This window comes from Lissotriton helveticus, chromosome 5_1 (assembly GCF_964261635.1).
Source record: "Lissotriton helveticus chromosome 5_1, aLisHel1.1, whole genome shotgun sequence".
In the NCBI taxonomy this organism is placed as follows: Eukaryota; Metazoa; Chordata; class Amphibia; order Caudata; family Salamandridae; genus Lissotriton; species Lissotriton helveticus.
Genome location: NC_136065.1, coordinates 680,749,567 through 680,776,558, shown reverse-complemented (window position 1 = coordinate 680,776,558; position 26,992 = coordinate 680,749,567). Strand labels below are relative to the sequence as shown.

The following is a 26,992-nucleotide window of genomic DNA, read 5'->3' as shown; positions in this document are numbered from 1 at the left end:
GAAAACATCTTCAACAATATGTCCAAAAGCCTAATCAGCATATAATGTGTAGGATCAGAGCCATTGTCTTTTTTAAGAAGTGATTTACTATTGACCTTTTTCACGAATTTGGATGGAGGCCCGTTGAGGCAATCCAGAAAAACAAGAGGGAGTGCAATGTTGCCCACCAATCACTATTTGATTTAATTACTACTGCCGGAATGTTATCAGGGATGGCGGCCCTTGAAATGTTGCTCTATTAATGACTGCTCTTACCTTCTTTACTGGGAAACAAGTGAGGTGGAGCTTCTTATCGACTGATGGAGATGTTCAAGGGTTGTGATGGGTCTTATATTTCCAAGAAAGCACATTAATATATGGATGTAATAAAGAGCACCATGATTCCAGTGTTTTAAGAGTATTACAACGTTTATAGAGTAGGGGATTAACTCTTCTCAGTGTCAAGTGCAAGTTAACCGTTTCTGGTGTGAATTATTTGGGTAATCAAATTTCCACTGAAGGTGTAGAACCCAAGGTGAAAAGCTCCTGCCCTGATAAAGATCAATTCATATCTTTCTTAGGATTGGCTGAATTTTTCTCAACATTTGTTCTCATCTTTCGAATATTACTCAAACCAATAAAGAACTTGTTAAAGAAAGGTGAGTCATTTGAGTTGTGCCAAGTGTGTCAGAGTGTTTTTGATAACGTCAAGAAGTAATTGTTCCTGTAAAACCCCCTGAAACCATTTAACACCGGGGACATAAGTATAGAAACACACGATTCCAGGAATTTTGAGGTGAGTGAGGTGAAATTACAAAAGAGAAGTAATGGTAAAGAAGAGGTAAATGCATTTGCTTGCCAAACACTTAATGGGACCATACACACATACTCAACACATTTGAAAAGGAGGCTCTAGCTTTGGGGTGGGGCAGGCAATATTTTCGAATGTATGTGTGGGGAGAACCCTTTATTCTTCGTACTGACCACAAACCTTTGAATGATTTTTTCAGTACTAAGGGGGCTGGAAAACCCACTCCTAGGATTGTCAGATGGCAGTATTGTTTCCAGGAATATAACTACAATATTGATATGTGGCTGGAAAGAGGACCATGGTTGCCGATATTTTTGTCCCTAATACTTTTGGATGAACCGCAAGAAGGAAAATGGAAGGCTAGTGAGAAAGTATGGCAAAATAATGAATAAGGGACGATGTGTTATATGGGGGCCAATCGGAGAATGAATGGAGAGACAGTTTGCATAAGAACGTATTGCTATTATGACATGGGTAACTTCAGGTTGGCATGGTGTCAAAAAATTATTGCATGACGCCAAATCAGATGCTCAAATTTCATCTAAATTAACATGCACAAATGGTTTCTTAAGCAGAACATTCTGTTTGTACAGCCATCTGTGAGGAGAAAAGTTTTAGAATGGATTCATGAGGGCCATATTGAAATTTGTGCCATGAAAAGAAAAGTGCATGAGTAATTTTGGTGGCCTGGCGTTAACAAAGCTATAGAGGAGTTTGTTTGGGATGGTGGACTTTGTATATTGAGAGATAAATCTCAGGTCACCGTCCAACTCCCTTTTAGGTCTCATCTATTCTATCCCGCAGCGATAAATAGGCGAGATTATAGTGAGCGGAAAAGAAAAGTCTACATAGCTGCGGATCGCGTACAGTTCATGTGAGCTATGCGCGAGCACATCATCGCCAGCCACATTACACACCACCATTTGTCTGTGCCTCGGCATCAGACTTCAAAGGCTGCCGCTCCCCCGCCCCGCATCAGACTTGAAAGGAATGTACTCCCCCGCCCCTGCCACAGCAATGCCAAGAGCTTTTTTTTTTCTACATGGCTCGTTACTTATTTCCTGTCTTTCTATGGCTCACATTTTACTTTCTTCTCTGACTCATGCTTTTTTCGTCGGATCGTGCATTTCTTTACCCACTCTTTCGTCTGCTAGTTCTTTTTTTCAAGCTTTTTACCCCCCACTCCTTCGTCGGCTTGAGTATCCCCTCCCCCACACTTTAATCGGCTCGTGCTCCCCCCCACTCTCTCAGTGCATTTTATTCCCCCATGCCTCACACTGCCGCACGCCAGACTGCCACACACTGCCTCACACTGCAGAATGCTCTGGGCAATGCACCGGAACCTAAAAAGGAAGTCAAGAACTTGGGGGTGTGGATGGACTCCTCTCCCAGTTTTTGTATTCACACTAAAAAAGTGGCAGGTACAGGTTTTGGCCTTTTACGTGGTCTTAAACCCATCCTGATATTCTTTGACCCGTCAACGCGCCAGATGATAGTCCAGTCGACTATTCTTTCTCGCCTGGACTATGCTAGTTCCTTGTTATTGGGGGCTAACCAAGCTGAGATCATCCGGATGCAGCGTATTCAAAACGCGGCGGCCAGAGCCTTGGTAGGTCTTCCACGGTTCCGTCCTATCGCCGATACCATCCAGAGACTTCATTGGCTCCCTATGGCGGAGCGGATCCAATTCAAGACTCTTTGCCTCTCTTTTAAAATCCTGAAACTTGCCTCACCAAATTTACTCTGTAATTTGTTGACCCCGTATCTTCCCCCCCCCCCCCCCCCCGTGCACTGCGTTCCCTGGGGCAGCACTTGGTCACCGTTTCTCGGGTGAAGCGCTGCCGAGCGGGAGGGCGTTCCTTCCGATACCTTGCAGCCAAACTATGGAACTCCGTGCCGTCTCACATATGGGGCCTGGAGGATATGCTCGATTTTAGGAAGGCTATTAAAACCTACCTCTTTCCTCGAATATAGTTTATTCTGCCGCTGCTATGTTGAGTTGTCCATCATTGCAATCAGCTCTATCTCTTTGTTAATGGGGGAGCTGAGCGCTATATAAACTTTTGTAACATAACATAAAAAATTAAACTACTTAAAAAAAATAGAATATTTAAGATGCCTGTTCTTAAAAAAAAATAAAAAAAAATACATGAAAAAAGCTTCTTTTTACATTTCAGGGAACCGCAACTAGCCATGGTCTACCGTCACAGTAAGCCACAATTCATTCCTTAACAGGAACCTTTAAGGTGCTGGTTTAATGTTTCCAGGTGTCTAGAGAAGAACCATCATTACCAGCGGAGAGTGACTGGATATGAGAGTCTAAATAAGGTGAGATCTGAATGCTTTGTCTGTTGGGAAATCTAGTAATCGCTGTGGTTTAATAATATCACAGAATAAGCAGCAAAAACTCTACTTCCACTTTGTTCTGTCTGGGATAAGGTTAGGATTGTACAAGAAATGATTTACATGCATACTAACAATCTCACCTTTAGTAATAGGACAATGATAATGAGAAGGGGATCTAAATGTAACTGAATTGCTGTGCTCCACATTAAATGTGAGGAAATATTACTACATCATCACATTTCAGGGTACATAATCTGGAAAAGGCCATTTTTAGACCTGGAAGACCAATGTACATTTGTAAATTTGAGCTGGGGTGATAAAAGCCTTCATCAACCCTACAGGATTTGCAGCCATTTTCCAGTAGGGCTAACACATACACTCTCAACTGGTGCCGCCCCCCCCCCCCCCCCCCACCACCACCCGCGCTCCCACGCCACCATCCTCACCTTGCCCATGGGTATTTTGTCACCTCCAACTGCAGCGCTATTTAATTAGGCAATGCAGGTGGCAAAATGTCAGTCAGCAAAAAAAAAAAAACGAAACAAGTAAGACACCTAGGGCCAGATGTACGACCAGCAAAATTGTGCCACCCAAATGAACTCATTTGCGCGTCGGAATTTGCCATGTACAACAGTGTGTTTACCACTGTTTGCGCTTTCCAATGGGGTCGCAAATTGCGAGGCTCATTAATATTAATGAGCCTCTCGCAATTTGCGAGCCCATTGGGAATGACAGGCACTCCCAGGTATGGTGGCCTGCTGCGCTCAGCAGACCACCATGTCTAGTACTGCTTTTAAATAAAGCAGTTGTTTTTTTTAAGTGCAGCCCGTTTTCCTTAAAGGAAAACGGGATGCATTTAAAAAAAATAATAATAAAATAATGTAGTTTCATTTTTCAAAGGCAGGTAGTGGTCCCTGGGACCACTGTCTGCCCTTAAAAAATATTTTTAGAGACAGTCACAAAGTGGAAGGGGTCCTGACCTTTCCAATTTGTGACTGCATTACCACCCTCTTGAACAGGGTGGTAATTTGCGAGTGTTTTGTGACCGCAATTGCAAAACATTGGTACATACCTTTGCGGTCCCTATTAGGAAGGAAAGCCACTTCCTAATAGCGAGTCACAAAACCTATTTAGCGAGTCGCAAATAAATTGCTACTCGCTAAATTGGCTTTGTACATGGGCCAGGAGGTTTTTGCATGTGCAAACGGGCCGCAAGCCCGTTTGCGCATGCAAAAACAGGTCGTACATCTAGCCCCAAGTCCGCATATACCTCTACAGAATCTGTTTTACCTTGGACTAACACAATACTGAATCTTACAAGATGTTGGCAACACATGATTAAAGAAGAGCACATTTTCATTAATTATACATACATTAAGCTCAACTTTGGATTCCTCGAGGCGCTGAAGGTCTGCACAGTCAACAAGAAAGACTATTCCATTAATAGCAGGTAGATAATTCTTCCACACCCGTCGGGCTACAGAGAAAAGGATAAACACTGGATTACCGGAGGGAATGGCAAGAGCCATTATGAATGGACGAGAGGTTGCAAAAACACGATGAATACAAGTCCTTTCAACTCGAAATAATTCTGCACATATGTGCTTTTGCTCCTGCAATCATCTAAGAAAGGCTGCAGGGATAAACTAATGCAGATGGAGTCTGCCAATTACAGTATGAGCGCCCTCACTATGCTGAGCAATCCTACCATTTGTGACAAATTATAATAGGCTGCGTCCACATAAGTTCACCAGAGGTGAATGATTAAGTATTCAAACGTATTATCTAATAATAAATGTTGCTAATCTCGGTTCCTTAACTCTAACAAACAACTGAATACATCGCACAAACCGCCCCCTTTGCGAGCACACCAGGACTGGTGCTTAGAATGAATTATAGAACAAATTTAGTGCCAACATCATACTTCACTGCAATAACTCCTTGTTTTAGTCCTACATGGGGTATCAACACAGCATAAAAACCCCATAAGCTTAACTGCGAGTAAACATTCTAAATCTATTAAAAACCACAGAGGAGTTCCGCAATCATACTGAGTGTGAGGGGAGTGGTTTATTATATGGTGTGGTACAATTCCGTATCAGGTCCGAAAGTATGTAAAGCCGTAGCTTAGTACTGGGCAGCTGTGGCTTACAGCAGTCAGACTTTATCAAAGGAACAAGTGTAAAGCATTAAGAAATATCAAAATAGGTGAATAAGAAGAAAATGCCAACACAATAAAAATCTGACAATGTATAAAAATCGTTAGCATGTTTTCCTTTAGACATCTCAAAAACAAAAATCCCCATGTGGGTTCCATGGATATACATGTTTCTTTGAAAAATCACTGCTTTTCATTAATGCAATATATTATTGTAATCTACCTCGACTCTCGTTTTAGGGGTAGGCACAACAAGTAACTTGAAAACGGCTCTATGGGCTCTCTTGTGGGGACCAACTCAGACAGGAAGCCAGTCACAGGTACCAGTCAGATCCAGTTGAACGGTTATCTTGCAGCTTAAGCGGTCTCCAGTTCAGTTCCGGGTCCTATGAATGAACCACCATAAAAGTCAATGGAGTGGTCCTGATGCAAGGAATGCAGGATGAGGAAGATGTTCAAGGATGCTGAGTCCGTGTTGGGGGTCTTTCGGTCACCATCTCTTGGTCCACAAGCACAGGGCGGGGGAGACTAATTGGCCTTAGTGGTGGATGTCCCACGAAGTCCGGGTGAAGTACAGCACAAAACCAGTTGCCACTGGTCTTCGGTTACAGTAAAATCAGCGGTTCCCTTTAACTTGCAGGTATTCTATAGTGGAGGACCAAACTGCACTCTCCAGGCTGTCCAGGGTTCATCAGACTCTGTGCAACGTTTGAAGGTCGGGACTAGGTCTTCTACGCTGCAGCTGAGTGTCCAGCAGCATCAGGATTCTTGGTGCTGGGTGTGAGAAGTTAGCCTGGCATATGATGTCCACTATTCTAGTGGGCACCTTGCACCAGTCTAAACGGCCCTTATTGATGGTGGTTGTAAAGTCAACCTTATAGACAAGCTATCCTAGTGGTAGCATGGACCAGCAGTCTTAGGCTAAAACTTCAGAGAGCATGTGAAGCCAGCTGTTTTACCATATATAATCCCTTGAATACCAAATGAAAGGACACCACACAAGGTATATATCAAACATATATGTATTTATTTCTAACACAACCCCTCTGGACTCTTTAGGAGGTCAGAGATCGAGATACATTACAAGTTACTCATTAAGGATACTATAAGTTGCACAATTACAATTCTGCCCTAGGGGCCTCACGAACCATATACTAAGTAAGTGGTATAAGGACCACTTCAGGAATTGTGAATAGGCCTAGAGCCTAGGGAATCGCTGGGGCTACACTGGACAACCAAAGGATTGGAAGTAGGGGGCCCACGGGAGACGCGTGCAGTGTCTAAACACAGTCGCGAGTTACCATAGAGTTATAAATGGGAACCTAAAAGTTACAAACTAGTTGATTAAGGACACTTCCGGATGGACTATGGTAAAACCCTTTTAAACTAGGACACTTCGAGAGTCAACACCCACGGGAGCTCCGGAGTACTCGCGTTACCTCACCCAGGGAAGCCGGGTGCATAGGTGTCTGTTCGTGTCGGGTTTAGTCGCGGTTTCCTATGGAGAGCTGCAAATAAGTGCTGCAGGCGACCAGGAGAAAAGTGTTCGGGTGGATCCAAGGGTAGATCAAAGATGTGAAGAACCTAAAAGCAGAGGGGACAGAGTCTGGGTCACTAGCCAGTGACCAGGAAGGAACCAGGCAATGTCGAGTGTTTCAGGTGAAGAAGGTGAAGCTTGTCTCTGCAGCCACGAGGACCAGGAGGCGTCGACGAAAAGAAAAGTCTTCAGGGGGCTAACTAGACAACAGGCTTGCAACCGGGAAGACGCGTCGAGCTGAAATGCAAGAGCAGGCCCCACGCGGCACTGGTGGATTGTGGAGTGCTGAGCTTTGGTGCAAATGGCGCTCGGGTCTGGGGCTTCTCAAACCCCAATGCGCAACTGCGAGGGTGCCTCGGTAGTTGCACTGTTAGCAAAGTGCAGGTAGTCCAGGGTGTTCGGTCCCACGACTCTCGTGTCCGCCACGGGTCTCAGCTTTGCTGTGGATGTGGATCGGAGTCGGAGAAGTCTGGAAGTCCAGTTCCTGAGTCGCTGAGTCTTTGGTCGCATATTGATAGTGATGTGAAAAAAAGTACACTACTGCATTCTTAGATTTTTACAGGAAAACATAACTGCTGTAGTGGACATAACAAAAAAAACTAGAGTCTAAAAAGCCCTTGTCTACCAAGTGTTCAGCATAATTGGTCTAGATGTGAAACATCTCCTTGGAAGTAGGCTAGGCGACACCTTTAGTGACTTTGGCACTGCAACATGTTCCATGTTAGAGTGCTTGCCACTTGGTAAGCAAAGCAATGTTGAAGAGCAATTCAGGAAAGTTTATTTTACAATGTATGAGAAACGGTTTGCAATGATGCATAAAAATGTCCCTTCACCGCCAATGGCATTTAAAGTGAATGAAACCTCACTGTGGTACTCTGTACAAGGTCTAGATCCCTTCAGTAAAGGGGAATTTCCTCCGTAGTTTCAAAAGTGCTGTCTCATTTTTGACAGATTCAATAACTGAGGGCATAAGCGCCCAGCTCAACGCAAATGTTGCAGAACCTACCATGAGAATCGCAATCTTCAAGTGCACAAGTATTGGCATGGAAAGCTATGTCAGTGGCCAGATTTAACAAATGGTGTACTGGCTGTTTTGGCGTTGCTCGTCTCAAGTGCCAATGTTGAGAGGGCCTTTTCACAGAAGTTTACAATAAGAAAGAAAGAGCAAGCGCACTTGACCAAAGACTCACTGAAGAAGTATTGTATGGTGTACATTAATAAGTTTAATTTGCAAAATTCTATTGGCACCTCATATACACTATACATATGTCATCCTCGCCATCCCTCGCCACAGCCACATATCCGCCCACCTGAGAGACCTGCACTGGCTCCCCGTCAGCAAGAGGATCACGTTCAGGCTCCTCACCCACGCACACAAAGCACTCCACGACATGGGCCCCGAATACCTCAACAACCGCCTCTCGTTCTACACCCCCACCCGCCAGCTCCGCTCCACCAGCCTCGCACTCGCCACCGTCCCACAGATTTGCAGAACCACCATCGGAGGAAGATCGTTCTCCTACCTGGCAGCGAAGACATGGAACTTCCTCCCCGCACACCTACGACTGACCCAGGACCATCTCACCTTCAGGAAATACCTCAAGACCTGGTTATTCGAGCAGTAGCGCCCCCCCCCCATCCCTTCAGCGCCTCGAGACCCTCACGGGTGAGTAGCGCGCTCTACAAATGTTTCTGATTGATTGATTGTACATATTCGGAAAGCAAGCAATATTAAAAGCAAAACGTTCCATAAACACCGGAAAAACACTTTTTACATTGTTTTTAGTGGCGTAAAAATTTGTAACCACTGATAACTGGTTTTTAAGGTAACACTGAAAAAACCCTACCAGAATTTACCAAAAATAGAAACTGAAAACAGGAAAGCCTAGGCATAAAGTACCAGAGACATATACGAGGCCAGTATACCAAGAAGCATCAGATCCCTCCAGGCCAGAACTCAGTACTGAACCTGAAACATCAGAATCATAAGCTGAATGTCAGTATCAAAGAGAGAACCAAAGATTCTGTGGTGTGTAGCTATGGATCAGCAACAGATAGAGCTCATCCATACTGCAGCCAGTGTCAGTTACGACTTTAATGAAGGTCAATACAGGCTATTAAGATGAAGGGCTAGGTTACAAGATGTCAGTCAGAAGATTTTACTTAGTCTCTCCAGTGGACAGTAGTAATTCCAAAACTGTCATTGCCCTACATTCCAACACAGCAAAAGAGGCTCTTCCCTCAGTGGCAGGCCCGAATGGGGAATCCAATTCTTTCCTCAGACAAGAGGATGGGTGGAGGGCGGGGGTTGGAGTGGTTTATTTTCTTTCCTGAGATTTCTTCCCGTTTTTATCATGAGAGCCCAGATTGAGCAAATAGTAAGCATCACCATGTTACAATTGACATTGATCATAAGCAGTGCGAGTTAAGACTGTTTGTCTCTGTACAGAATATATCCATACTGGAAAAACACCAATGCGAGTCCCTCTTGAATTGTGTACGTGATTAGTCCAACTGAAGATTGGTTACCTGCGAGGTCATGTTATCTAAAACATAATGTCACAGAGGCCACAACCCTTCTAGAGGGAAAAGCAGGTAGCTCTAGTATTCACAAATCAAAGGACAAATCCACAAAGGAAAGCAGCCCTCCTTTAAAAGCCCCTTGACACTTGGGTAGAAGAGGAGGAGCAGCCAAGGCTCAAGTCTAGAAAGGTGCAAGTGGGGAAAGTCTAAGTACGGTACAATCCAATTTTGACATTAATATACAATTATGGTTGTTCAGACAGGATTGTGTATTTGTTCAGTGTCTGAACTGCAGAACTGCATACCCAAAACACTTGGGCTTAAATCCCCAATTGTTTGAGCATAGGCTAAGAAAATCATTTTCAGTACCCTGCTTTGTCTGCCAAATTTGAAATTGCCCTTAAGTAATTAAGTTCAGGATGTGTGCTCTTCAAAAAATACTCCCTTACTGGTTTAAAAGACTATACTGTTGCTCAGTAACTAAAAATGTCTGCCATACACGCAGTATTTGTCAAAACCTGACCTCTCTTCCTTCCAAGCTGGTTCCCCACCCAACTTCATTACAGCCACCATGTTTACAGTACTGGGCTTCCGTGGAACACCCTTATTTTTTTTTATGATATCTAGATTAGCTATCATTAAACTCAAATATAATTTCGAACTGCAATGATATTTAAGTGAAAAGCTCAGTAACAGAAACGGCTTCAAAGATAACATGGAGGGAGTTGACCAATCTACTTAATTCATTGTGGGCTGGGAGCTTTGAATTCTTCCTAACACTTCCTTTTTAAAGAAAAACTTTTTTCAAATTTAAGGAATCATTTTTTTTCCAAATACTTAAGTTGATTATTATTTTAACTAATAAGCAGTTTATAGACACCACCATAACATGATGCAGTATCAATATTTAACTGAATTATCCTAGCCACAAAGCTGCCACCCTGATCAGATTTATGCAGCGTTTGAGTAAGCTATAGTATCAAAGTTACAGATCAATCATATGTTACTTGACATTTGTTGCAAGAACCACATGCGAAATGTTTTTTTTTAAACTTGGCTCAAGCTTTGGTTCTTCATGACCCTGATTGAGCTATCCCTTGCATTTACTGTCTTTCCCACCTCTAAAAGCAAAGTTAGCATTGGAAACTAGTAAAAAACGCAATATCTAAATAAGGTATTAACATGCAAACCTTGATCAAATGACACCTCTAAACCACCCGACTTCATCACAAAATAAAGACCGCATTCTTACCTTGTTCGTGCCCTCCAAGATCAAAGGTTGTGAAAGTCATCCCTGCAATGGTCAGCTCTTCTGATGCTGTACAAAAATTTCAACCATATAAAGATATGTTAACATAGCTTTTGAACAAGCATCGTCATACAGAAGTATACAGAGTCCAAATCAAATTCTCTGCTTGTTTAAAAGACCAAACAAGAACTTGGGAAACAAAAGCTTCTAGGCAGAGTCTGAGGTAGGAGCATTGATTGAAAATGACCCGTAGGTCACTTGGGGCTGATGTTGCCAAGATGGGAAAACAATTTTATTTTCGCATCCCAGAAACTGGGTATGCTAGGTAAATATTTTGCATCATAACAATGTCCTCTTTTTAACAGCAAAGCAAGAAGGGAGAACACCATAAACGAAATACAAAACTTATGACAAACAAGATTCATTTTACCAAGCTGCTAAATATGAAAGCAATACTTTGCTCTGTGTTTTAAAATGATTCTCCCGTCATGCAGACAAAATTGGCTGAAGTTGGAAATGGCAAGAACACGTTGTTCCTCCCACCCACCGCCGATATTGGTATTGCACTTTCTTGCTCTAGAAGAAAGTCAAAGCACTTTCTGAATGTTCAAATGGAATATGCTACTTACCAGTATGCATCTGTTCTTGGCATAGAGGGCTGCAGAGTGGTACATTTATGAATAGATCTCGCCATCTGGTGTTGGGCTCGGATGATTGCACTTTGTTTTTCTTCTGGAGAAGTCTTTGTCGTCATAGATGACTCCTCCTCTCGGTGTTAGTGCGCATGGGCATCGGCTCCATCCTTAGATTGTTTTGCCATAGTAGGGTTAGATGGAGTAGTGTAGTATAGTACATTGCCCTTATGTGTTGGGGAAAATGCTACAAATAGTTGTTTAGTTTTCCTGAAGTTTTGTGTTCTTTCTATGTAGTACAAAATGGCTCTTTTGACATCTAGTGTATGTAGAGCCCTTTCTGCCACTGTCTGTGGCTTTGGAAATAAGACTGGTAATTCCACTGGCTGATTGATGTGGAATGCTGAAATTACTTTAGGCAAGAACTTTGGGTTTGTTCTAAGAACCACTTTATTCTGGTGTAACTGTAGGAATGGTTCTTGTATTGTCAATGCCTGTAATTCACTTACTCTCCTGAGTGAGGTAATGGCTATAAGGAAAGCCACCTTCCATGTAAGGAATTGTATTTCGCACCTATGCATAGGTTCGAAGGGTGGCCCCATTAGTCTGGTGAGTACTACGTTGAGGTTCCAGGCTGGGGAAGGTGGTAATCTTGGTGGAATGACTCTTTTAAGGCCTTCCATGAATGCTTTTATCGCTGGTACTCTGAACAGTGATATGTGTTGCCTGTTTTGTAGGTACGCTGCTATAGCTGCTAGATGTACTCTGATAGATGTGTATGCTAGATTACATTGCTGTAAGTGTAATAAGTAGCAAATAATCTCCTTTGTTGATACGTCCAGAGGGTTGATATTGTTATTAGTACAGTGTATAGCAAACCTCTTCCACTTAGCTGCATAACATGCTCTGGTGGTTGGACGTCTCGCTTGTTTAATTATCTCCATGCAATTTGGGGGTAGATCTAAGTACCCAAATTCTAGGATTTCAGGAGCCAGATCGCTAAGTTCAATTGAGTTGGATCTGGGTGCATTATTTCTCCATGGTTCTGTGTAAGGTGCATGGGTAGAATTTGTAGCTTTTGATGTGGCACTTGTGAGAGTTGCAGGAGCGTGGTGAACCAGGGCTGTCTTGCCCACGTGGGTGCTACTAGTATCATGGTCATTGAATGTTGTTGCAGCTTCCTGACCACTAATGGGATTAGTGGGAGAGGGGGAAAAGCGTATGCAAATTTGTTGGACCAATTTATCCATAACGCATTGCCCTGCGACAGGTGATGTGGATACCTGGATGCGAAGCTTTGGCATTTTGCGTTCTGATGAGTGGCAAAGAGGTCTATCTCTGGTTGTCCCCATCTTTGGAAGAATGGCTGCAGTATTTGTTGGTGCAGTTCCCATTCGTGTATTTGTTCCGACTGTCTGCTTAAGATGTCTGCTATCTGGTTTTGGACTCCTGGTAGGTGTTCGGCTAACAGATAGATGTTTTGAGGAATGGCCCATCTCCAAATTTCCTGTGCTAGTCTGGATAGTTGGAGAGAGTGCGTCCCCCCTGTTTTTGAATATAATACATTGCTGTCATGTTGTCTGTTCTGATCAGGACTGCTTTGTTGGTAACATGTATTTGGAAGGCTTTCAATGCTAGAAACACTGCTAGTAGTTCTAGATGATTGATGTGCAGTCTTCTTTCCTGCACACTCCACCTTCCTTGTACTGTGTCTTTATCCATATGTGCTCCCCATCCGGTGAGCGATGCGTCTGCTGTTATTGTCACCTGTGGAATTGGTTCTAGGAACGACCGCCCCTTGGCAATGTTTGTTATGTTCCACCACTTCAGAGAGCCGTGTGTGCGGTCGTCTACCAACACCAGATCTGTAATCTGCCCTTGAGCCTGATTCCACTGTGTCGCTAAGCATTCTTGTAGCGGACGCATTTGTAGTTTGGCATATGGTATTAGCAGTATGCAGGATGACATCATCCCTAATAGCTGCATGAACACTCTTGCTGTTAGTGAGTGTTGTGGCTGAAATCTTTGAATGACTGTAAGCATTGTTTGGATCCTGACTGGGTTGGGGTACACTTTGGCTTTTTCTGTGTCTATAGTAGCCCCCAGATATTGTTGAACCTTGTTTGGTTGTAGGTGTGACTTTGTGTAGTTCACCGTGAACCCTAGCTGGTGTAGTAGCTGAATTGTCTTGTGTGTGTTTTGAAGACATTCCTCTTGTGACCTGGCCTTTATTAGCCAGTCGTCCAAGTATGGGAAGACATGAATTTGTTGTCTTCTTAGGTGAGCTGCCACCACTGCCAGGCATTTTGTGAACACCCTTGGTGCCGTTGTGACACCAAACGGAAGGACTTTGAACTGATAATGTTGTCCTTCTACCACAAACCTGAGGTATTTCCTGTGGGCTTTGTGAATCGGGATATGAAAGTAAGCGTCTTTTAGATCCAGTGTAGAAAGAAAGTCCCCTTTCTTCAGTAAAGGAAGTACTTGTTGGAGCGTGACCATGTGGAAATGTTCCGAATTTATGTATGCGTTGAGAGGTCTTAGGTCCAGTATCGGCCTTAGAGACCCGTCCTTTTTGGGAATTAGGAAGTATAGGGAGTATACTCCTGTTCCTTGTTGGTGCTGTGGAACTTTCTCTATGGCATGCTTTTCTAGCAGTGATAGTACTTCTTGTTTTAACAGTGTCAGGTGATCTTGTTTCATTGGACGCTGTTTGGGGGGGATGTTTGGTGGGGTAGCTGTGAGTTCTAGGCAATAACCATGTTGGATAATTTGTCTCACCCACCTGTCTGATGTGATGTTTTCCCAGACAGGTAGGAACTGTGATAGGCGTCCCCCGACCGGTGTTATATGGTCTGGGGGGAGCTGTATGAAGTCACTGTTTTGGGGTTGGAAGTTGCGGTTGTTGTGGTTTCCGCGACCTCTACCCTTGTTGTTGTTACCCCTGTAGCCACCTCTAGAATTACCTCTGGGTGATGTAGGTGTAAAAGAGGTTTGCTGCTGGCTTGTACCTGTATTTTTGGATCCTCCTCTATAGGTGGATCTACGAAAGGAACCTCTTTGTGTCGGCTGTTGCAATGCTCCCATTGATTTAGCCGTTTCGGTATCCTTCTTCATCTTTTCTAGGGCCTCATCTGTCCCTGTGCCGAAAAGTGTTTTCCCATCAAAAGGTTGGTTCAGTAACGATGTTTGTACTTCTTGTTTGAACCCTGATACTCTGAGCCAAGCCTGTCTCCTTAACATGATGCTTGTGTTTGTAGACCTTGCTGCAGTGTCTGCCGCGTCTAGGGCGCACTTTATTGAAGTGTTAGTAATTAACTTCCCTTCTTGTATGAGTTGATCTGCCCTCTTTTGATGTTCTTTAGGGAGATGTGTGATGAGTTTTTCTAACTCATCATAATGCGCTCTGTCATACCTTGCAAGTAGTGCTTGCGTATTAGCTATGCGCCAGCTGTTTGCCGCTTGAGATGCCACTCTCTTGCCAGAGGCATCTATTAGTTTAGACTCTTTGTCAGGAGGTGGAGCTTCTCCTGTAGATAAAGAGTTTGCTCTCTTACGAGCGTTTGTGACCACTAGTGAGTCTAGAGGAATTTGCCCTTTAATGTATATTGGGTCTTTTGGAGCTGCCCTATATTTTTTATCGATTCTTGGGTTCAATACCCTAGCCCTCACTGGGTCTTTGAATATCTCTGATGTATGACTGAGAAGGCCCTTAAGCATTGGTAGTGTTCCTGATGGTCTTTGTGCAGTAGGTAGTGTTTCTAATAAGAAGTCCTCTATTTGAGGTTCTGCATGTAGTTCTACCTTATGATATGTTGCTGCTCTATTAATGAGTTGTGCAAACCCAGTATTGTCATCAGGAGGTGAAGGTTTTGAGGGATACAATTCAGGGTCGTTATCATTATCTGACCCTACATTATACTCTTCCCATGGGTCTGCCTCCTCTGGGATTGTGTCTTCATCATCCCCAGGATGTTCCCCCTCCCCTGTGTCACTCTCTACATCTGTTGTAGGTGTAGATGGTCGTGTGGGAGGAATATTTGGCCTATTGTGAGGAAGAGGAGAAGATGGTGTGTGTCTAGGTTTGGGAGAAGAGGGAGGAGTTGTATTCGTCCCCATTGTTCTCTTCTTCGGATGAGTCTTGTCGTCCGAATGTTCATTCTTCCTCTTTTTAGGTAGTTCTGTGACTACCTTGCCAGTCTTTGGGTCAATAAACAGAGTCTTTTGTTTAGGATCATTCCCGTGTTCCTGTGTCGGTACCGCAGTTTTCGGGTCCGAAAGGTGTTTTTTCTTTTGAATGTCCATTTGTATTTTCGGTGCCGAGATTTTATTCGGATCCGATTTCTTCGGTATCGAAGATGTCCCCGGTGTCGAGGGTGTTTTCGACTCCGAAGCGTGCTTCGGTGTCGACATGGACTGCTTCGACTTCGAGCTTTCCTTGACTTGGAGCTTCGGTGTCGATGTGGTCCGTTTATCGGAACCGGAACCACTATGATGGGAGACCGAGTGTTTCGGTTTCTGTTTCGTTGCCGGGCTCGAAGGCGGGGCGTTGGAAACTTTTTTCGGTTGTCTGACCGGGCTCGAAGGCGGGGTCGATACCGTGGGGGGTCTGTTTTTTGGTAAAGGGACGTCGTCACTCACGGTTTGTTGGACGTCGATTTCCTCGACGTCAGACTCGTCCTCTTCAGACCCCGCCTCGTCGGCCTCTTCTTCCTCCTCTTCTGGGTGCTGGTCCTCAAACAGCTCCGGGATTGCTAGTGACTGCATTCTCGATACCTCGTGTCTTCGGGCTTGACGGTTTCTAATCGTCGATTTTGAAGAGAACGCTGCACAGGCCTCACAGTCCCTGGATTCATGTTCAGGGGACAAGCAGAGGTTGCACACCTCGTGTAGGTCCTTGTGTGGGAACTTAGCACCACACGTTGGACATTTTTTGAATGGAGTCCTTTCCATGGACCCCGGGCTGGACTACGTCGAGTATCTCGTAGTCGTCGTCCTTTGAACCGCATTGGTATGGAGTAAAGTCGCGTTCGATAACGATACCGTTGATTTGGAAAGGAATACGCGCCGGTTATAACCTTGTTTGTTGAAGTCGGTCCGGAGCGCTTCGATCCTCATCCGAACCCGATGGCGGAAAAAAACAATCTAAGGATGGAGCCGATGCCCATGCGCACTAACACCGAGAGGAGGAGTCATCTATGACGACAAAGACTTCTCCAGAAGAAAAACAAAGTGCAATCATCCGAGCCCAACACCAGATGGCGATCTATTCATAAATGTACCATCTGCAGCCCATATGCCTCGAACATATATATACTAGTCACGAAACACTATGGTTTGCATCATGTTCCAAGAAACCCTTCAGAGTGCATTCCTCAAAGGGAATTGGTTGAGAGGCAAGACTATTTAATTTTCCTAACAAAATTAAAAAGCAACAAACGGGAAGAGCACTCTAAATAAAGAAAAGGTATGCTCCTTTACAGACGGTCCACTGCCCTAGAACGCCAAGCAGGGTCACCTATTCAGTCAATTTTTAATTACCGGTATGATAAATGGTCTAGTTCCACAACATTCCTCTATAATCTAGGATTTTAGTAGCATGAGAGCAGGCTGTGTTTTGCTGTCAAAGATTCATGATCTACCAGAAATCCAGAAGCATTGCATAAATTCTTGGCAAATGTTATGGACAGACCTCCAAGAGGCAAAATTGCATATTTTAGATATGGGCCACTTGTTATGGGACTAGTTTCCGCCTTGCCACTTTCTTGTACATCCTTGCGCAAGCATGCCATTAAACAATACCAAACATGAAGAACTGCTGAAAATAACTAACGCTTAACGCTGTACTCGCAGCAACCATACAAGTATGAACCGTCCAAAGAGCGACTGGGTGGACCATAAAATAAGGAGGCAAGGAGTAAAAGCAGACAAGAATAAGAGGACACCGGAAAGGGAAAACACACAACTGACATACATCAAATTAAGATCACTACAAGAAACTGGGGCACCATAGTCTGTGCATCTGGGAACTATATACTACTGCCTTCACCAAGAGTTAAGCAGCAGAAGCACAGTGATGGCGGCATACCGTGTACTGATCAGCAGTAGTGTACAGCTTTTCTTTACCCTGTGTCACTGCAGTGAGGGCCTACACTCACCTTTTTAAAAGTTACTCTGCTGTGTGCTTAATTAATTCTTTACCTTCTTAAGGTAGATGTGGAGTACTGCGCAGTGCTGGAGTAGTGACTCTGCACTGGATGTATGTGTGCCTGGCAAGGCTATAGTACAGGGATAGAGCAGTAGGTGTGTGGTTAGTGCATGTACTGAATGTATATATATATGCCTGTTTGGAATACATTACATGAAAGATGTGGTGGTGTGCAGTGTGCGCCCAATGAGACCATGAGCTGGGTGTATGTGTGCTTGCGGGAAGCACAATACACGAAGGGTTAAGTGTTGTGTAGCGCACACGGTGCGTGTATGTGCTAGCAGTGTGTGTGTTCGCAAATACATCCTGGTACAATACAGAACAGCTACAGTAGTGAACAGTGAGCACAGACTGGATGTGATGAATGTATGTATGTATGCCTGTAACAGAACAATGCATTGAGTTAGCAGTACTTGGAGAGCATGTGTATTGTGAAAGTACACAAAGTGCAAGTGTGGCTACAATGGTACATTACATGGAGGACCCTGGATTCCATTTTGGGAATCCCAGGCCTGCATGGAGAAGACAGGAGTAGAGGAACTGCCCCAGACAGCGTTGTGTATTGCTGCATTTCTGTGAGCTGTATGGGACACACACAGGAGGAAGAAACTCTTCCTTTACACTTCAGTAGGTCGCTCTTTGACAAGAAAAGAGCCAAGTGACATCTCAGGAAGGAGCTAGGGCTTACAAGGGAATCAAAGAGCAGGGCTGGGAGCCCAGGATTAAACTTTTGATGCACATATCACTGCGACCGACATCCATGGTCACTCTTATGAACTGTGTTGTGGGACAATTAGCTTTGGTGTCTTTTCTGCTGAGACATCCAGCCTTTCAGGAGAAAAGGAAACTTCAAGAGAATCATAACCCTAACATAAAAGTTCAACTACTCTGACCTTACATCAACCTTTGTTGTCTGGAAATGCACTGTACGAATGGGAGCTTGAGACCCCAAACTTGGTCATCTGCCAAGAAGCCAGAGAGGCTGTGTGAGGAGGGGAAGCTCCAAAAGACGTCATCCTGTTAGCAGGACTTTAGGAGAAGGCCTGCTAGTCTCCCTGCTGGGTGAGGGGACATCACCCAGGGAAACCAAGATCAACTGCCATGAAACATGGAGCACTAGAGCCTTCCTACCTGCCAAGACCAGTTCGCCCTGTGAGGAAGAGGAGAATGTTGGAGGGAGGAAGGTACCGTGGGGAGCCCTACCGAGAGGACTCCCTGAGCAGGTGTGAGGAGAACAGCTGAGCACTGAGTGGGCCATTGTCTGTGTGCAGGAATGCCGATGACCCGGGAATGCCAGACGAGTGACACCATGATCTGAGCTGTGCAAGAAGTGCCATGCATGAAACCCCAGGCCAACACTGCTGCCATAACACCGTATGCCAGAGGCAGCCAACAGTGAACTGATTTGGACCAGGAGTGCAAGACTTATGTCTGCTGAAATCAACAACCCCATATGCCAGGAGGGGCTGCCGTAGTATGGGCGGTTGCACGGGAAGGGTCTGCGCCAGACCATGAGTAATATAGCAATCTCGTAGGAAGGGCTACTGGCACCACTGTAGTCAAGAGTTTGCCAAGATGGGAGGATAACTGATGTAATAGGCGGGTCAAACCCGCACACTGGTTAGTTTTCCCAAGGACTCCTAGGAAGCCGTTGAAGACATTGCACCCTTGCTGGGAGCCAGAACATCAGTTCTCAGGAGGATGCGATTGCGTGACTGAAGACATCATTTCCACTCAAAGGCTTTTCCTGTGGAGTAAAACTAATACAGAAAAGAAGGCTTCCATAATAAAAGTATTAATATTCATTATGCATTCACCTAATCACATTTCACAAGGAAGAATATCCTAGAATGCCTAAACTTGACCACCTGAAAAAGCAGAGTCACCATCTACTAGGATGTAAACAATTATTTTAGTAAGAGGCAATATTTATAGGGACTTAAAACCAAAGTTAAGGCTGGGCTTCAATTATACTAGACACATATGTCATGTTACAGTACAGGATCATGCTGGAAGTTTGGGGGCTTTTCAAACATAATTATATAATATGTCCAAGACTTTGGGGTGATTGCACCATCAATGTGAAATTTTCCCATAATCCTCTTTATAATGAATCAACACATTATAAATACATGGGGAAAACTAACAGAAGTTATTTGTAGCAGAATGTGAGAATAGAAGATACTCTCACAATCACAAACTCACTTGGATGTAGTGTTGGGACATGTTGGCCAAGTCGATCATCTTTGAGCATGTGCAGTAGAGTGGTTTTGCCAGCGTTATCCAAGCCCAAGAATACTAGTTTTCCAGATTTCTTATACAAACCTGTAAAAGGAAGTGGTATCAGGAAACAATCAGTAACCGCAATCCACAAATCAGAACATGAGTGTAATGAATTCAAAACTCAAAGCCAGTCAAAGCATTTGTTGGTGTTATACTGACCTCCATTTCATTCAATAGAATAGATCTGATTACGGAGTGTGTCATAATATGAACGTACGATAAATGGATAAAATAAAATTAATGTTGATCAATTAAGCATCCCACAATATCCATTTTTACTTGACTGTCTAATGGCTCTATCGCAGTTCACACAATCCCATTAAGGGAACAGAGGTGACAGGATCACTCACTACAGACAGAGCAACAGGAAAAGAATTAACAATAATCTCAAAATGTGTAATTACCAACAATATATAGGGAGTAACTGTAGCTTAAGGACTGTTAAGTAACTGTAGCTTAAGGACCCTCTTCAAGGGCAGAGAAGCTGTCCTCGGCCTCCTTCACTCTGTGTTGCGTAGATCCTGGCGGAGTAGTAAAACATAGAGCAGACTGCTCCAATTTGTGCCTCATGGGCGAATCTGAATTCCAGGATTGCCTTTTGCAGTGTTAACAATGGAGCCCATCTAGGGCATGTCAGAGTGGGCAGCCCCCTGCAACTGTTGGGCACCCAGTTAGCCATCATGCAGAAGCGACGCGGCAAATGGAATGTATCCAGCTTTCGCTGCATGGAGGCCGCCTTATCTTTTGCCATGGATGTGTCCACTAGTGTACAGCGCCCGCCTGCCAACCGCAAGGGGTGGCATGATCAGCCCAGTCTCTCTTCACCGAATATCCAGGTTGTGACCGTCAAATTACAGGACAGTTTAATGGCACCCCCATACCTGCCAACCTGAACAAAAATGTGACAGTACGGGCAGCGTCATAGAGAGGGCGGCTCTCGTGCCCAGAAGCACCTAGGAGGCACTTTTACCCCCAAGCCCTCTCCGACAAAACAAAAAAGGCTTGTGCTTCACACCCCTTAATGGACGTCAGCAGTTCAAAGCCTCGGAAAACAAGATGGTGATCCACTATTTACAGTGGTTTTCAGCACGTTTTCCCAACCATCATTGATATTGTCGCCTCGCAGGGTGGCCATGTGATGGGAGCAGATATCATGTGTCATACGGTGGCACTGTGGGAGTTGGTAGGTCTGCAACCCAAGGGATCTCCTATGTGACTATCCGGATCAGACAAAATGCCCCAATGGTACACAACAGGCCCCTATGGCAATCTCCTGCCCAGGGGCCTATCAGGCAGTGATCTAAATGCATGGCGCTGTGGGTCAAATCATGTTGTGTGCTGCACGGTGCAGAAAAGGAGCCCCAGTACCCCAAGCCCCGGATGCTCCAATCAGGTGGCCTCAGCACGGCCCAACAGTCTCCAGTGGGGCCGGAGGAAAATGAGCAGCCGGGCCAGCACCCACCAATGCCCTCAAAGAGGAGGTAAACACCTGCAGATTCTGGCGGTGGAGTCCCACCCTGTTTGTGCTGCCGCCCAGTCTCTGTGCGCCCCCGGCAGGGCTTCCGAAACCTGGTGGTCCTTTCCACTGCAGTCACTGGGCCCGACTTACTCAGGAAAGAGAAATGCAGGCGGCTCAGCCAGTCGGACCCCTCCCCAGCACTGCAGAGGTTTACCGGCGGGAGGCGAATGCTACACCTCGGTGTCTCTGGGTCCTCTGTATCAGCCATTAGGTCAGCCTCAGCCCTGCACTGCACGTGGGTGTAGTCACGCTACGGTGTCGGGCCCACTCAGCTGCTTTCCCCAGGCCGGCCCCAGCAGCCACAAATGCACCCGGGCACTACAAAACTAGCTAAGGTGATTTGTCAGAGCCCTGAGGAGTATGGTTGCTTCCCTCTCAGTGCCACAACACCAAGCAAGGATAGGATGAAACTATCAGTGGTAGCTGGGAAACTCTACAAAGAGGCAACTGCCATCTTGCTCCGCCGGCCACGCCCCCCAATTGACGTCTTAATTCCTATAGCCATAGTTTTGCAGTCACCACTCCCCCCCCCGCACCTACAACCCCACTGATTTCTATTTCCAATGTCTTTCTCTCGATCTCCTGTGCAGCATCCTAGAACATCCCTCTACCTATGAGAGTGCTTCCTTGCCTTTTGCTCTATCCCTGGTGATCCTATCTCCTACTGCTCTCTTCCACTGTTCCCTTCCTCTTGCTCCCACCATTCACTTTACTTCTATTCCTTTTTCAGCAACTCCACGGGAACTGCTCCAGAAAAAATAACAACTTCACTGGCTTCTCTACAGCACCATAAAAATGGCAAACTTTTGGCTGTGACAGTGCTAGTTTTTAGGTCTTGCCTTGGCAGTGCTTGCACTTTCTCTTCGAGACATGCTGAATCTAGGATATGGGCTTGAAAAAAACACCCATCTTTTTCATTGGTTCCGGTACTTTAGAAATGCTGGTTTTTCATTGGTGAAAACAGTTAGCAGTCCCTCCTTTTGGAACTTTGTATACTTACATGAGGACTGGCCCTCTTATATGTGTTTAGGTTATTTATACTTTGAGAGAACATTTTTTTGTTGGGCTGCATCTTTGCTCCTTAAGGGTCATTAGCTTGCAATCCAGTCACTTCATTTGCTTGTCATTTGTCCCTTAATCTCCCCGTGCCTCATCCTTACACCTCCCACAACACTGCTCAGGCCCTCACCACCCCTCCGAGCACACTGCTATTTTGCTCAGACACTGCTTGCCTGTGCCTCCCACCACACCTCCGAGGTCACTGCTTTTTTGCTCACAACACTGCTTGGCCGCCCCTTGAGCATTGAATGCTTATGTTATTTTACATTTCCTTTTACATTTCTAGCAGTTATTTATATAGCTCACCTATCCATGCACCCGGGGGAAATTAAACAATCAGGCTGACACCAGACTAACTGGGATCCTCAGCTCCCTAGTTAGCAGCTCTCACAGCTGCACCATATCTTTTCCTTGGCCATGTTGCAGGGTGCAGTACCATATGTGGCCAAAAAAGGTCCCATTAGACACCTAGTGACAGCCTGTGGTACTGCACCCTCACAACACTGCTGGTTTACTGCGGATTCTAGAACCATTGCATTGCAAACACTTGTTCTTATTGCTGATGCAGTTCAGTATCAGCAACTAGCATTGGCAAACAGCAAGGTCACTTTGAAAAGGGGAGACCTTTTGACTATGTCAATGCTGGTTCAATCTATACCTATGGCAGCCTATCTGCTGACATTATTGCCTTTTTTCTAGTCCCTTTTCGTTGAATTAGTGACTATTTGGACAAAATTGACTATTTAAAATTTAAAATAAATTAGGCAAATTTTTAGTCTCTGAGGCTTCAAATATATTTTTATGCTTTTCTACTGAAAAGCATTGTGTACACACACACACACACACACACACACACACACACACACACATCTACTTGCCCGCTGGCAATTAAGAGTAAAATATTATCAGGTCGAGCTATTTTTAGCACTTACTAGTCCCATCAGGCGAGTAAACTTAGGCTGGAAAGGAACAGATGTTTTGTTCATTCAGAAAGTGAATGAACAATAGAGATGCCATTAAATATTGTTTTTATCTTGACACATTTGCTGTTTGTTCAAGGAAAGAGGTCAAACATCAGTTTGTCTTTTAACTAATTGCCACTTGTAAAATTAGGTTTATTTTTCTCTCTTTCTAGAGTTAGAGGTTTTTCTCAAGTGAGCTGTCAGAAGGTGCATTTTTCTCTAACACAACATTTAAATAAACAGCTTGTAAATTAATATTACAACTATTTCAAAATACATCAGGAATTACAAAGGCATATTTTTTGTAATTAAGACATGCGATGTAAAATAGGAGCAAAACAAACCGGAACACTTTACTTGATGATGTGCAAATGACACATATTTGCAGAAACTATTTTCAAACATGGTTTGTACACTATATAGTTTTATCAGTAAAGATGCATGTCAGTGGGAAAGTGTGGCCAGATGTAAAATATGCGGATTACAAATGACAGTGTGCTACCACTTCATGCTTTAGTTATGTATTAGTTAAAAGTGATAGTCTTTAAACATGATGAGAAACAATCCTGCCCCTGCCCTGATGAAAATGTGGATAATGAACTAAGAGGCAAATCAGGGGTCATGGGTATCCTATATATGGCTAGATTTGTATTATCTACAGCTAAACAGTTTAGTCTATTAAATCAAACAAGAGCCTTTTGAACAGCAGATATGCTGAACTCGCACATATGAAGGTACTCTCATGTGATAATGAAGAAAATAGCAGCTAAATTAATTAAATCATTCGCCCACGATCACATCATTTGAAACCAGTTTAGGGGTCAAGAACATTACAAATAGTTCGAGTAGATTATTTAAGTCCCTAGACCTGCAGGTCTGGTAATATTATGATTTTTCGAGGCCTGCGCACACACACCTTTTTAAAATGCTTTGTTATCCAGCGGTCAGGGAGAATTCAATACTTACGACTATTGAGGAGGATCTTTGAGGAGAAACGATGATAGAGAAAAGATGGGTTGAAACACAATTTAAACTGGGATTACAGTGGGGATCATTGGATGGATCCCTTTGGGAATTAAGGAGGCATCAATACCTAAAACTAAAACTGTTTTTCGCACTGGCATTCAGGAGTCACACCTTCAGCAGGTATGGCCTAAATATTTACGCATACAGACAGCTAAATCATTGTTTGGCTTGCTCCATCCATGCTACCTCACCTATTAATCAGATGTTACAGTACTTCCACTGAAAAAATAAAACCGAGTAAATTAATCATATTCAGTTACTGTGAGGAAATTGTCAACCAATATATCCATTCACATCAAATTTCAGAAGCGTGAGGATAATGAAAAATCTGTAGGCTGCCGACAAAGAAATTTGAAACTTAAGATGGATCATCAACTTCCACTAGGCAAACTCTACAGGAGGGCAATTTTGATCACACTCCTGCATCCTACAGTGTCTCAAAGAGATGATGGGACATTGGCGATTATAAAAATGGGCCAGCAGAGAGGGAATTCCATTCAAGGTTACTTATCTGTTCGCTTTTTATTATTGAAAAATATATTTAGGAATAGAATTATCCAATCTTCAAATTACAGCTAAAGTAGTTCAAATGCAAATACAGAGCTTGTGAGACAGCTAACTATTTTAAAACCAAGTAATCTCTGTCAAGGGTAGTAGTACATTATTACTGGCCCTTTATCAGAAGCAAACAAATTCCAAAGGAATTTTGTTAACAGTGTAAATCCGAAGTCGATGGTGGCTTGAGGTAGATAGTAAGCATTATAAAGATACATTAAGACACATTTACCTAAAGCATTTGCAGTCAAAATTTTTAAGGCGCTGCCTCCATTTCTGCAAGTGGCATTACTGGCAGTATCCTCAGCAGTCACCTTCAAATAATGGTACAACATTATCTTTTAGTTGTAAGAAGGGGTACCTGTTGCTGAACATGGAGTGTGTGCCCTGTATTTTTTTAAATCCCAATAAAATCTGGTTTAAAAAAAAAACATTATCTTTTAGACGTAGGTCAAAATACTCAAATTATGTCTCACTATATAGAAAAACAATCTTTTCCCTCACCTTCTGGGATATACCCGACGGGAAAAATAAAGAAGCACCACTTAAGATTAACAAACAGGACTTGATTAAACTTAATGGAAATCCAAATTGCACTCTACCTAGAAATTGCAGCACACTGCTGAAGCCATTGTAGATCCATTCAAAGATGAAAGACATTTCCGCTTCTGTTACCTAAAAAACAATTAACATTCAATGAATGTGAAAAAGGTATGTTAAAGATACATATTTAATGCAAGTTAAAACCACCAACAACATAAAAAAAAAACCATTTACAAACCTTAAAAAATAATTGATACTCCATTATCGAGTAGTTGTGTCTGGAAACATTATTGTCTAAGAAACAAAATATTAACACATCGGTGTCTACCATAGGTGGTGTCAGTGATTGGAGTGCACAATGTTCTAGTACGTAAGAGTCAATTTTCCTGTTGCAGAGGGATATATTAAATTTGTACTGAACTAATCAGTTGCAATGTAAATTACTCTTCGAACTACTCCTCTTTACCAGGCAGGTGTGCCTATTGCGTGCAAGTATAAACGAACCCAACGCTGCATAATTACAAGTAAATACTTTATTTTACAGCATGAACCAATTTTAGATTCACATTCTGTGTGCATTGCGTACAAGATGTCAAGATCCAGTACCAGTAAACAAATATTGTGACATTAGTCCTACCACACAGCCTTTCTCGACTAATTATCTACAGACACATTTTGAGTTAAATTCTTTACAAATGACCATGCAGCAAATGCACCAATATCACTTTATTGGCTCACTTATGAAATATATAAAGTACTATTCTATACAACACAATATGCAATTGATTTTGTTTACAGTGTGTGTCCAGACTATGAATCACAAATTTGAATTGTTTGCATTATAGATCTACCAATAATTCTATTTATAACCCATGTTCTCAATTAACATGAGCAAGGAAGACAAAAAACACTGCTGGGTTAGTCTGATTCAGTATGTTTTTCATATTCAGTCATGAAATTACTGTTCTAAAATAAGAATATGCAATGCAATTTCTGCTGATTAATTTGGATTTTAAAATAAGCACGTTTCCCATTCTTCCGTACATGTAGTGTTAATCCGCACAGCCAAGCAAAGGAACATCTTTCCATCTATTGCAAGGAACAAACTTAAATTCGGTTATGAGATAGAGATCAAGGATAACAAAGTGTCAGAGTAACTTTCAGCAACACGCCATACCGCAAATCTCAATAAGCAGCTGGCACGTTCAGTTCTATTTGTTCTCCGTGCCGAGAGGTGGAAGACAGAGGGCAATAAGCAAGTTCTTCAGGAAAAGTGAAGTTCAAGGACTGCCAGCACATCTATCGTGAGTAGCATGCCTATTGTGGATAAACTTATAAGTCCAGTTCCATTGTTCCGGAATTATGGGAAGATTGATCTACAAGAAACATCTCAAGGGAGAATGCTGTATTTACCATAAAGGAATTTAGCCAAACCGGTTATTATGAATAGCCTGACCGTTCTTCCACAAGCAACATCTTTTAGTGTTAGTGTTTGCTCAATGCCAGCGGAATAGCCAATATAACTGTTTTGGCCATTATTTCCAAGGTGGTAGTGAGAAAAAAACGAAAGAAGCTGCCTTGGTTCAAAGTTAATGATCAAAC

The 26,992-nt window shown here is 43.5% G+C and overlaps 1 protein-coding gene across 1 annotated transcript in view; it reads right to left on the bottom strand.

The window, feature by feature from the left end:
* The window catches only part of SAR1A (secretion associated Ras related GTPase 1A), a 109,069-nt gene that overhangs the window by 31,249 nt on the left and 50,828 nt on the right, over positions 1 to 26,992 (bottom strand). Inside the window, exons 2-5 of the mRNA XM_078643071.1 lie at positions 25,450 to 25,522; positions 19,649 to 19,768; positions 10,607 to 10,672; positions 4,510 to 4,613 (exon numbers count right to left, since the gene is read on the bottom strand). Of these exons, the coding sequence (XP_078499197.1) occupies positions 4,510 to 4,613; positions 10,607 to 10,672; positions 19,649 to 19,768; positions 25,450 to 25,507 (348 nt within the window). The 5' untranslated portion in view covers positions 25,508 to 25,522. The remainder of the gene's footprint in view (positions 1 to 4,509; positions 4,614 to 10,606; positions 10,673 to 19,648; positions 19,769 to 25,449; positions 25,523 to 26,992) is intronic.